This window comes from Lissotriton helveticus, chromosome 7, assembly GCF_964261635.1.
Source record: "Lissotriton helveticus chromosome 7, aLisHel1.1, whole genome shotgun sequence".
NCBI lineage: Eukaryota > Metazoa > Chordata > Amphibia > Caudata > Salamandridae > Lissotriton > Lissotriton helveticus.
Window position 1 is genome coordinate 181,177,556 of NC_136068.1, and position 12,852 is coordinate 181,190,407.

The following is a 12,852-nucleotide window of genomic DNA, read 5'->3' on the forward strand; positions in this document are numbered from 1 at the left end:
CAGACCACACGGACCTCGAACCGCTTTCACCGCTACAATGGCCGACCTCATTGTGTCGCACGCCATCGCCTCCATGGGCTACACACTCATTGAATACCTCAACTTCCACCTCAACAACATCAGTGTCCCCAACTCTGCTGGACAACCTCACCAACCTTGGACTGAAACAACTTGTCACCACCCCTACCCTCAAGGCAGGACACACCCTCAACCCCATCTTCACAGGAAGTAACAACATCCACTTCAGCCACACCACGCAACCCCCTGGACGGACCACCACTGCATACACTTCAACATCGACAAACCCACCGACCCCAAACTTACACCCCGCCCTCCACGAAGGTACTGGGGCAAGGTCACCGAAGAGTACCTCAGCTCCACTCTCTACAACGATGCCCCACCACCTCTACTGGTGCCAATTCCGCAGCCAAAGAACTTCACAGATGGATCACCAACTGCGCAGACAAGCTTGCCCCCCCTCCGCAACCCCGACAGTCAGCGCCACAGGAAGGCCACCTGGTTCACCGCCAACCTCCAAGAATCTAGACGCTCCTGCAGATGTCTTGAGAAGAATTGGAGAAACAGCAAAAATATGAGGGGCTGCACCACTTACAAGAATGCAATGAAAGAATACCACTAACTCATCAGATTCACCAAAAGGTCCTTCATCCGAAACAAAATCCACGCCAATGACAACAACTCCAAAGAACTCTTAAGCATCATTCAGGAACTCACCATGCCCCCCAGCGAAGCCACGGACGTCACACCCTCCCAGGACCTCTGCAACAAACTCGGCTCCTACTTCTACCTGAAAATAAGATCCCTCTACGACAACTTCAACAAACAGACTACGGACACCGAAGCCACTGCTCCACCCAGCAATGACAACCAGCCCACCATCTCCTCCTGGACCCCAGTCACCACTTAAGACACCGCATCAACCATGAAAGGCATTCACGAAGGAGCCCCCAAGGAACCCTGCCCTCCGCACATCTTCCACAGAGCGGCCACCGCCATCGCACCTGAGCTATGACGCACCATCAACACAACCTTCAAAGCCGGCACATTCCCTAATGACTGGAATCATGCAGAAGTCAAGCCCCTCCTCAAAAAGCCCTCAGCAGATCTACCGACCCATCTTTCTCCTCCCTTTCGTGGCCATAGTCACTGAGAAGATCGTCAACTTTCAACTAACAAAATTCATCGGCGATAACTCCATCCTTGACCCCTCCCAATCCAGATTCCGCAGCAACCATAGCACTGAGACCGCCCTACTCGCTGCTACAGACGACATCCGCACCCTCCTCACCCAAAACAACACCTCAGCCCTGATCCTACTTGACCTTTCTGCAGCCTTAAACACCGTCTCCCACCTCACCCTCACCGCCAGACTCCACGGCATCGGCATTCAGGGAACCACCCTTGACTGGATCCGCTCCTTCCTCACTGGCAGAGCCTAAAGAGTCAGTCTTCCCCCCTTCCTCACCGAACCCACAGAGATCAACTGCAGAGTGCCCCAAGGATTGTCGCTCAGCCCCACGCTCTTCAACATCTACATGGTCCCCCTCGCCACCATCGTCAGACAGCATGGACTTAGCATAGTATCCTATGCCGGCAACACTCAGCTCATCCTCTCCCTTTCTAAGGAACTCCTCACCACCAGACTCAGCTTCCTGGAAGGAATGAAGGACGTTGTATCTTGGATGAGCAGCAGCTGTCTGAAGCTTAACTCAGAGAAGAAAGAAGTCCTCATCCTCAGTTGACTCCCTCTGCAGGAGACAACACCTAGGTGGCCCACCGCCCTCGGCAGCCCCTGACCCCCACGGACCACGCCCTGAACCTTGGCATCATACTCAACTCCTCCCTCACCATTCCGGTAGTTCCTTCTATACGGCCACATATGTGATCGTAATCACCCCAAATTTATATTTGTGTCTGTTGTATTCTCCGCTTTTTTCCTTCCCTTGGTACCTTCCATCCATCCCCCCCCACCCTTCCTCCTTATCTGTTAGTACGCCCGGGAGTTTATGTTAGAATCATGGCAACTCATGCATTCTGAGAGTGGATGACTAGAATACACAGCACTCAACTAGTTCTCCAGCTTCTTAGTGAATTATTTATTAACTTACAACACTGGCGACGATCCTGCACAGGGGGCAGCTCTGGTCATCTCCCCTTTCTATGCTCTCTCATCAAGGGAGAATTTGACGCGCTTCAACCTTCCATGAAACGGTACTCTGTGGACTGTCATTACCTGAGAATATTTGGGTTGAGAGATTCTCCCTCCCCAATATCAATGAAATACTGAGCACAATGGGAAAAGCCAAAATTTTCTCTGTTATCGATCTTCCCATGGCCTACTATCAGTTTGAACTACACCCGGACTCCAGACCCTTGACTGCATTCTCGTCCCCTTTCGGGACGTATTTGTTCAGGAGGATGCCATTCGGCCTTGCTTCAGCTGCCGCTGTTTTTTAAAAGATGATGCAGCAAGGGCTTGATGGCATTCCGAACGGTATGTGTTTCCATGACGATGTTTTAGTCTATGGAGCAACTGATGAAGAGCATGATACAGTGTTCAGGAAAGTTTGTGCCAGATTATCTGAGGCAGGGTTGACTGTGAAGCGGGACAAGTGCAAGGTGAAGGTAACTGAAGTAGATTACCTCGACATAAAATCTCACACGAAGGAATCAGACCTAAACACAGTCTAATTCAAGCAGTGAAAGAGGCACCATTCCCCTCTAATAAAGAAGAACTCAAGTCCTTTTTAGACCTGATTGAGTACATGGCAAAGTTCATTCCACTGTTTTCTGAGAAGTGTGAGAGTTTATGAGAACTTTTAAAGGCTAAACAAGAATTTAAGTGGGAGGAAAAACACTGTGAAACAGTAAACAGATTAAAACAAGAAATTATTGAGTCACCTGCTCTTGGCCCCTTTGACCATAAAAAGAACACTATTTCAAGCACCAATGCCTCAAACAAAGGCCTTGGAGCAACCCTATCACAGCAAGGGGAAGAGGGTGAGACCATCATAGCGTTTGCTTCCCGCACCTTGAGTCAGTAAGAACAGAATTATTCCGTAATCGAGAGAGAAGACCTAGCATGCTACTGGGCCATTAAGCATTTAAAAAATGTTCTATGGGGGACAAAATTCACAGTCTGAACAGACCATAAACCCTTAACGTGCATTTTTTCAGCTAAACAAGCACATTGCGATTCACATAGAACAGCCAAATGGGTTCTCGGGTTAGAGAATTTTTGCTTTAAGATTGAATACCTGCCGGGACATGAAAACGTGGTGGCAGATTACTTATCAATGTCACCCCTCTCGACTAACCACCAAGAAGATACGTTAAATGCTCCCATCCTAACCATCCAACTTCCTTCCCTCACCAAGGAGGAATGGGAAGATGGGATGAAGAAAGACCCTAAAATGAACTCTCTAAAAAAGTTAATAATCAATGGCTCGCCAGAGAAATGCAGTGATGTCATGGATGACATGAAGAAATTTTGGGAAGTACGACATGAACTCACCATCATTGACGACAAAGTCTATCGCAACATGAAAGTAGTCCCACCTCCTGCCCTCAGAGACTAAATAATAGGCCTTCCCCCTCGAGGGCCATTTGGGCAGAAGTATTACTAAAACCAAAGTCAGGAATAGTTTTTGGTTCTCGAAACTAAGGGGAATAGAGCCTGGCACGAAATTGAACTCCCTCTGGCTAGATGTGGGAAAAGCTGTGGTAAACAACAGCAGGGAGAGACAACAAAAAGTCCAGCAGCATCAAGCCAATTACAAAAATTAGTATGACCGGGAACACGGGGTAAAGGAACTTAACCTCAAAGTTAACAACCCAGTCGTGGTAAGGAAACCCACTCATGCACAGGTAGGGCAAAGTAGATTTGTTCCTCCACAGAATGTCAGGAAAACTGGGAAAAATGTGGTGCAGCTGGAGGATGGACATACTTGGAGTGGGGATAGACTTGCTACGACCAACTAATGCTTATAGATAGCTTTTATTTTCTGTGGTTTGTTATATTTCATGGGTATGGAGATGTGTTGTATTCTCCCCTTTTTTCCTTCCCTTGGTACCTTCCATCTACCCCCCTTCCTCCTTACCTGTTAGTACACCTGGGAGTTCATGTTAGAATGTTGGCAATTCATGCATTCTGAGAGTGGATGACCAGAATAAACAGCACTCAACTAGTTCTCCAGCTTCTCAGTGAATTATTTATTAACTTACAACAGTGTCGCCATTTGCTAGGGGTGATTCTGTTGCGAACATTACATGCATGTTAATAAAATGCTCACGGTAGGCAAAGGAATTGATATAGAGCATATTAAAGAAACAGGTTTTGTGTGAGGAACCCTGCATAATTTCGTCTGTTGGATCGTACCGATCATAAATTCATGAGAATATCTTATATATGAATATATGCGACACAAATATAGATTTGGGGTGTTTACGATCACATATGTGTCCGTATAGTAGGAACTACCGGAATCGCTCTTCTATGTCTATTGAGAGGTAAAATGTTAATCGAATGTGAGGAATGCCGACTCTAAGTGCCGCATATAATAGATTATTAACCTGTGACTCTATTATTATTTGTAAATAATCGGTTTTGAATAATTACAATTAATTTTTGCAAGAGTACTTCTTGATGCATGCTTCCGCGCCGGATGCGGTTCATAAGACCGCCCTCCCCTCGTTCTGACATCTCCCTCAATATCCGGGCGGGGTAGGTCCCACATGCAGGAACTCCCGTACTCCAGTAAGTACGCACTGACAGATTACTGCACTGTCCCCTGTCCTCGTCGACACCACCGCGGCTTCAACGAGATTGGCCCACGCTGGTCCGCCACGGCAATGATGCTATTACAACGCTAGTTCTCCTGTGCCCAGGCTCCCGGACTATTCTCCCCTCACGGACAGTCCCCAGTTCACTTCCCATGGAAGGCTTACACCGCTATGCCTGGCCATAGGGACATCACCCTGTCTGTCCCGGCTGCCTAGCTACAACCTCATGCTGTGCTCCACACACCTTGGACATCCCCAAGCCTCTCACGTTTTCAGGGGCAGCCCATACGACCCTTAACCATGCTTCCCACCACTTCCGCGTGACCTTTGACACCGCCCTAGCAGCTTCATGCTGGCTAGGGTGGCCCTATCCGCAGCACTCACTTCCTTTTGTCCTTTCCTTGCTGCCAGCCCCCGGCACAGCCCAGGACCATCCCCGTGGTTCAGGCATTTGCGTGGCCAAGCCACCTTCATTCACTAGTAACAGATTGGTCCGTACCTTCCTTGGGCCTTGACATCAATCAATCAATCATAACACTTGTATCGCGCACTACTCACCCGGAAGGGTCTCAAGGCGCTTGGGGGAAGGGTCCGCTACTGCTCGAACAGCCAGGTCTTGAGTTGTCTCCTGAAGGCGAGATGGTCCTGGGTCAGCCGAAGGTGGATGGGGAGGTAGTTCCATGTCTTGGCCGCCAGGTAGGAGAAGGATCAGCCTCCGGCGGTGGCTCTTCGGATGCGTGGTACGGCGGCGAGGGCGAGGTCAGTAGACCGTAGCTGGCGGGTGGGCGTGTAGAAGGTCAGGCGGTCGTTGAGGAACTTGGGGCCCAGGTCGTGGAGAGACTTGTGTGCGTGGGTGAGGAGCCGGAATGTGATCCTCTTGTTGACGGGAGCCAGTGCAGGTCTCTCAGGTGGCCGGAGATGTGGCTGTGTCGGGGGATGTCCAGGATGAGTCGGGCGGAGGCGTTCTGGATGCGTTGGAGTTTTTTCTGTAGCTTGGCTGTGGTTCCGGCGTAGAGGGTGTTTCCGTAGTCCAGTCGGCTGGTGATGAGTGCCTGGGTGACCGTCTTCCTGGTTTCGGTCGCGATCCATCGGAAGATCTTGCGAAGCATGCGTAGGGTGTGAAAGCATGATGAGGAGACGGCGTTGACTTTTCTGGTCATCGAGAGTGAGGAGTCCAGGATGAAGCCCAGGTTGCGTGCGTAGTCTGTTGGCTTGGGAGTGGTGCCCAGGGTGGGGGGGCCACCAGGAGTCGTCCCAGGCGGAGGGCGATGGTCCCAGGATGAGGACTTCCGTCTTGTCTGAGTTCAGTTTCAGGCGGCTGTTCTTCATCCACTCGGCGACGTCTTTCATCCCTTCGTGTAGGCTGGTTCTGGCGGTGTCGGGGTCTATGGTGAGGGAGATGATCAGCTGGGTGTCGTCAGCGTAGGAGATGATGTTGAGGTTGTGTTGGCGTGCGATGGCTGCAAGAGGTCTCATGTAGACGTTGAAGAGGGTGGGGCTGAGTGAAGATCCTTGCGGTACGCCGCAGATGACTTCGGTGGCCTCGGATCGAAACGGGGGGAGGCGGACTCTCTGTGTTCTTCCGGCGAGGAACGAGATGATCCACTCCAGTGCCTTCTCTTGGATGCCGATGTTGCTGAGGCGTTGAACTAGGGTGCGGTGGCAGACAGTGTCGAACGCTGCAGAGAGGTCCAGGAGGATGAGTGCCGCTGTTTCCCCGTTGTCGAGCAGGGCTCGGATGTCGTCGGTGGCTGCGATGAGGGCGGTCTCGGTGCTGTGGTTGGCTCTGAAACCGGACTGCGAGGGGTCGAGGGATCCGTTCGTCTCGAGGAAGGCGGCAAGCTGTCTGTTGACGATCTTCTCGATGACTTTAGCAGGAAAAGGGAGGAGCGAGATGGGGCGGAAGTTTTTGAGGTCGGTGGGGTCCGCTGTTGGTTTCTTCAGTAGGGCGCTGAGCTCGGCATGCTTCCAGCTCTCCGGGAAGGTGGCGGTGTTGAAGGAGGTGTTGATGATGTTCCGGAGTTGGGGTGCGATGTACCCGACTTAGGCTGCGCATGATCGCCGTAATTTATGTCTGCATGTTTCTTATCTTTACCACAGGTTTGGTATGGCACCTTTGACATCATGTCACCGATAACTTGATGTTTATATTGCAGCGATTGCTCTCCCCTCATTTTCATGTGCTGGGTCACAGGTCCCTCCATTACATTACGTTATGCTGTGATTACTTACCCGTGTTTTGTACCCCTTTCTTTCCCCCTCCAGGTATTTCCAGAAGGTAGAAGGTTTTCTTATACCCACCTCCCACTTGCATCCTGAATTTCATAATAAATCCTGATTGCAGGCACAGTACCTCTTAGTACACTTACTTGACCATTCCCCCTATTTCAGAGTAGATGAGGTCCCCCCCCCCGGTCCTGATGAAATGCCTCTCATGCTTTTGGAGAACTCAGGCATGGAACATATCGACCAATTGACCACTTTTCACACTTCACCTTTTACTTTGAGCTGCAGCAGGTTTAATTCTCCTTGCCAGCCACGACTAACGTAGTCGGTTTTAATCATAGCATCAGTATCCAGTGAATAAAGGTTTTTTGGACACTCATAACTATTTTTAGACACACTCTCACTCCCAATCTACTTATCACACATTCGCTCCAACACCCCACCTTCTAGGGCCTGTTGGCAAACAACACAAAGGATCTACGGCAAAGAGACCCCCTACAGGGCTTGTTGGGGAATTGCAGGGCCAGCCCAATGAGGAGCTGCCCTATGATGCAGCATGACACCTCTCGAGGAGTGTGAGGGCCTTTGCTCCTTATAGGAGCTATCCCCTCCCCTCCTTCATTCGCTTACCTGGAGCCTCCTGACACGCTCTTGGCCTCCTTGCCCTTCACCCTCTTGCCTCCCGGCCCTTCTCCATAGGAACTGCATACCTCTTGTCTGACCTCTTTGCTTTGGGGCATGTATGCTGGACCTTCTAAACGCCCCCGTCCCTTCTAGTGTGAATATGTTAAATATATATATATATATATATATATACCAAGGTGTATTGGTGAATCAGTGGGTGTATGAGTGCCTGTATGGATGATTCAGTGGGTGTGTGACTTACTGTATAGGTGATTGATTAGGTGTATCAGTGAATCTTTGAGTGAGTGACTAGGTTATGTGAATTTCTGTATTGATCTGTCAGTTGGTGTCTAATTGGCTGTTTGGGTTGGTGAGTGGGTATGTGAGTGGCTATATGGTTGATTGATTGGTAGTCCGAGTACCTGTATGAGTGTCTGTGGGTGAAGGTGTGTGTGATTACCTGCATGGATGAGTGAGTGGATGAGTCAGTGGCTGTATGGGTTAGTGAGCCCATCTGTGAGGGGCTGCATGGGTGACTAAGTGTGCGTATGGCTGTGGCGGTGAGTGGATGGATGTATTTGGTTGTATATGGGTGAGTAACTGCATAGGTGAAAGGCAGTATAGGTGAGTGTTGGGAGTATATGAGTTACTTTTTGGGTGACTGAGTGTTTGCAAGAGTGGCCGTATGAGTGAGTATGTGCTTGTGTCAGTGGCTGTATATGTAAGTAGTAAGTAGTATACTTGTAAAGCGCACAGCTGCCCCAGCAACGGGGCGTCCCGGCGCTGTATAACTCTGGGGAACCCGTCCTGGCTTTCCCTGTGGGATGGTCCCTTGCTGGGAGTCCCCAAGGTGGAGCCAGGCATCCCCGGAATTGGTGGGGCCGTTGTGGAGATTAGGCAAGCTAATGCCCAGAGTTGCCGAGTGGAACCCCTGATTAGAGTAAGCACCGAAGCGAGAATTATCGAGTCCGCTGACCAAGGTCCACGACCCTGCCGCGTCGGGAATTGAACCCTGGTCCCAGGCTGACTTCTGCTCTCAGGCCTGCCGCCTCTAACCAGTGAGCCACACTACTCCACTGTGATTAAATATTTGTTAGTATCTGTATGAAGAAGTGAGTGAGTGAGTGTATAACTGTATATGTGAGTAGGTAGCTGTGTATTTGTTTCTATGGTTGAGTGACTAGGTGTGTGAGTAGCTCTATGGGTGACTGGCAGTGAGTGAGTGGTTGTATGGGTGTATGAGTGGATATATTATTGGCTGTATTGGTCAGTGAGGTGGCTATGAGTGGCTGTATAGGTGAGTGTGTGTGTGTATATCTGTATAGGTGAGTATGTGACTGTGTGATTGGCTTTATGGGTGAGTGAGTAGGTGCGTGAGTAGCTCTATGGGTGACTGACAGTGTGTGAGTGACTATATGAGTGAATATATCAGTGGTTGTATTAAGGAGTGAGTTGGTGTATGTGTGGCTGCATGGGTGACTGAGCGGATGTGTGTGTGTAGTCCTATGAATTAGTGAGTGGGTGTGAAAGTACAGGTATGGGTGTGTCAATGGTTTTGAGAATGCTTGTGTGGAAGGTGGATTGGGTGTATGAAAGGTTATATTAGGGTGTGAGTGGGTATGTCAGAGATTGTGTGGGTGATGTCATCAGTGATGTCATCAATGATGTCATTTGAGATGTCATCAGTGTTGTCATCAGTGATGTCACTGACCTTGTCATGTGTGATGTAATATGTGAGGCCATAAGCAGTGCATTACGTGGGCTCAAGTTATAGTTAGCTCAGCTTCAGCTTCAGCTAACTATACCTGCTGAATGTCTCTGGTTTGGTACGAGTGAAATGTCAGCCGAACTATAACGTCCTTGTAACCTTTGTTTTTTTTAATGAATTTCTAAGGTTTTTTAATGCTAATTCCTAACTATAACGTCCCTGTAACCTTTGTTTTTTTTCAGTGAATTTCTATGGTTTTTAAAGTAATAGTTGCGTTTGAAGAGTGGGAAAGAAAGGGGAAGGGGCCTATGACCAGCTCTCAGGAATTCCAATGTGTAGGACTTACAGGAGGTAGGAGGAGGACTTCTTGGCCCCCAAGGCCTCTCAGGAGTAAAGTGGACTTCATCCACCAACCAGTAATGCACCGGAGTCGTGTTTGCAAAGTGGTGGAGAAAGGGGGCTTGGCCTCCAAAAACCTCTCAGGAAACCCACTGCACTGCTGACCTGCCGCTCCCTGGGTGCAAAAGCATAGTGTGCTCCACTTTGAGCAAGCAAGAGCAAAATACTCTCCCTTGCTCAAAGCGGAGCACACAGTTTGCTATGGCATTGTGGGAGTAGGGCTCCCGCAATGCTACAGCACACTGCAATGTCCCGGGTGGGGCAAGGAGGTCCACAAAGCCCTCCCATATTGTTTTAATTAGCCCCGGGAAGGGGGGGTCCCTGGAGCAGCGGGGTCAGCGAGGCCCCCTAACATAATTGGAAATAGCCCTGGGAAGTGGCGGTGCCTAGGGCTGCAGGCAGGTCCACTGGACCCACCCGCATTAATCATGAAAAGTGCCCCGGGGAGGTGACGGTCCCCGGGGATTTGATAAGCCCTAGGAGTGAGGCCCAGTGTGCCCCCTCCTATATTTACTACCTGGCCCACCTGGGAGTTATTTAAAAGCGAGTGCGGGAGCCAAAAAATGCTTTTTTATTTTGCTGCAAAATTGCGAACATCTTGATTTCGCAGCAATTTTGTTTTTTAAATGCTTTTATGCCGTGGCAGGGTCCCGTGGACTCCAAGACCATGGCTTGGGGGCCAGGGTATTTCTACTCTGCCCCCTTTTCTTTATTTTCACGTATTTTGGGGGGACTCGGTGAAGCCGAGTCCCAAGATTGCTGCAAACACTTCAACCAGGAAGTGTTAGCAGCCAATCAGAGCAGTGCATATCCCTGCACGAGCTCGTCATTGTTCGCGAAGGCTTCCCGGCCAGAGATATCACTATAATTTTCAACTTACATTTCTCAACAACTACTGAACGGGTTTACACAAAGTAAGCAAAGGGCACTTCCTTGAACCAACATCTACCTTCCTGCCAAATTTGGCTTAAGTCTGTTCAGCGTTTCCGGCTGTAGCAGTGGATATATGGAAATAACATTACAAATGCACCCTTAGTTCACGCCAAATTTCTCGGCCCCCACTGCACAGATCACCCCACACTTTCCATGACCCACAGAACCTACCGTGGCACTTTTTGGGGAATATGTGATGTTACATCAAATGCTATACAACGCATTCCATTACAACGGGGTTGTTACAACGACCTCGTTGTTGCATCGCATACCATTACAATGCAAGTCGTTACAACGACTTGGTGTAGGGGGTGCTGGATGTTGGAATAGTATAAATTACTATTCCAACTCCAGTCTGTGCAACAGTAGGGAAGGTGTTGAATTTTAAATCCAACACCTTCTGCCCCTACAGCAAGTCGTTGTAACAATTTGCATTGTAATGGTTTGCGATGTAACAATGCGGTCGTTGTAACGAATGCTTTCTAACAGAATGCGTTCTACCGCATTCAATGTGAACGATGTCCCCCTTTTTTGGGAATATTTCATGAAGATTTGGTCAAACAACGCCAAAACTATAGCCAAGTTAAAAAAAAGGTAATATATATATATTTATGGATGGACAGACAGACAGACAGACAGACAGACAGGACAGAACAGACAGACAGACAGACAGACAGACAGACAGACAGACAGACAGACAGACAGACAGACAGATAGACAGACAGATAGATAGATGGATAGATAGATAGATAGATAGATAGATAGATAGATAGATAGATAGATAGATAGATAGATAGATAGATAGATAGATAGATAGATAGATAGATAGATAGATAGATAGATAGATAGATAGATAGATAGATAGATAGATAGATAGATAGATAGATAGATAGATAGATAGATAGATAGATCAAACACCGAATTACGTATATTTGGAGTAATCTATAAAAAATCTATCCAATTTCACCTTTCAATATTCTATAACGTCGATATTCAGAATGCTGTATGGATAGCTGTTGTGTCAGCTCTGGGAGACAGATCAAGATGTCTCTTGCCAAACCTGTCACAATTTAAAAAATGTTCACATTTTCCTAGCTCCAGAGGGAAATTTTTATTGACTGGCAAAAAAAACGATTGCTTGAGGATGCCAGGGGTTGCGTGAATGAGGAGAAGGTTATCAAAGGCTACATTTGGTGAGCCCCAACTACTGTCCATGGATTAGACTAGGATGAGTGCTATTACCAGAGCTCTGAATGTATTGCCATAGCGCTGCGATGTCCTACTAATGAGAGAACGCATGCTACATAATGACATCATAAAAAAACACACAAAGTCGCGGTCATCAATTTCAATACCATAACTCGGAGATTAGTAGTATATGTATTCACAGCGCTTAGAAGCGGCAAAAGTGCGGTATGAAGCTCACTATATAAAAAACTAATCATTGTCATCACTACTCACCGAAGAAGAGTGTCTCCATGTTCGTCTGCACGCTAACTTGGTCGTTTAATTTTTCTGACAGAGATGAAAGTGAAATGTTTCTTTGTTTCAGACAGGAAATGAAACCTCCCTTTATTCGCTAAATGCTCACCAACATTAACAGTGCTCAAAATTGTCAGAGAATTAAATTGTGAAATGTTAAAATCTAGGGGATTCAATCAAGCACATTTTGAGTGTCACTCACTCAATTAAATAAATATAGGGGCTGTCATAGTTTATGCAATCTTACCGTTCACTGAAGGAAGACACAGACATTTAATTCGATTTGCAATCGTTTGGGGCTGTCAGAGACAGTTCATCATGACCCAGAAATGTGCACACTTCATAGGAAATGCCCTATTTATGAACTATTTGTTTCTATTGTTTACCGAGGTACATATAGCATGTAGAGCTGCATATAAGTCACGTTGGAATACATTCATTTGGTACCAAGTGAATCACTGGATGTACAAAGCTTTTGTCGTTCCATAATCCGGTGTGAAATCAACTACGAATGAAACAAGCATTAGCAAAACCATTAGGTCTCAGCATTGCAAGCGCTATTGGCATTGTCAATGTGAATGTCTTTTAGCCATGTTGTCTAGCAGTACACCTTCTGTTCAGATTGGCTGTAAATCAGGGCGGGCCCGATTCGCAGAACTAATCTGAGACTAAATCCT

The 12,852-nt window shown here is 47.9% G+C and overlaps 1 protein-coding gene across 1 annotated transcript in view; it reads right to left on the reverse strand.

Moving 5' to 3' along the window:
- Positions 1-12,252, reverse strand: part of LOC144766689 (uncharacterized) — a 79,314-nt gene extending 67,062 nt beyond the window's left edge. Inside the window, exon 1 of the mRNA XM_078650458.1 lies at positions 12,155-12,252. Within this exon, the coding sequence (XP_078506584.1) occupies positions 12,155-12,173 (19 nt within the window). The 5' untranslated portion in view covers positions 12,174-12,252. The remainder of the gene's footprint in view (positions 1-12,154) is intronic.
- Between the last annotated feature and the right edge of the window lie 600 nt (positions 12,253-12,852).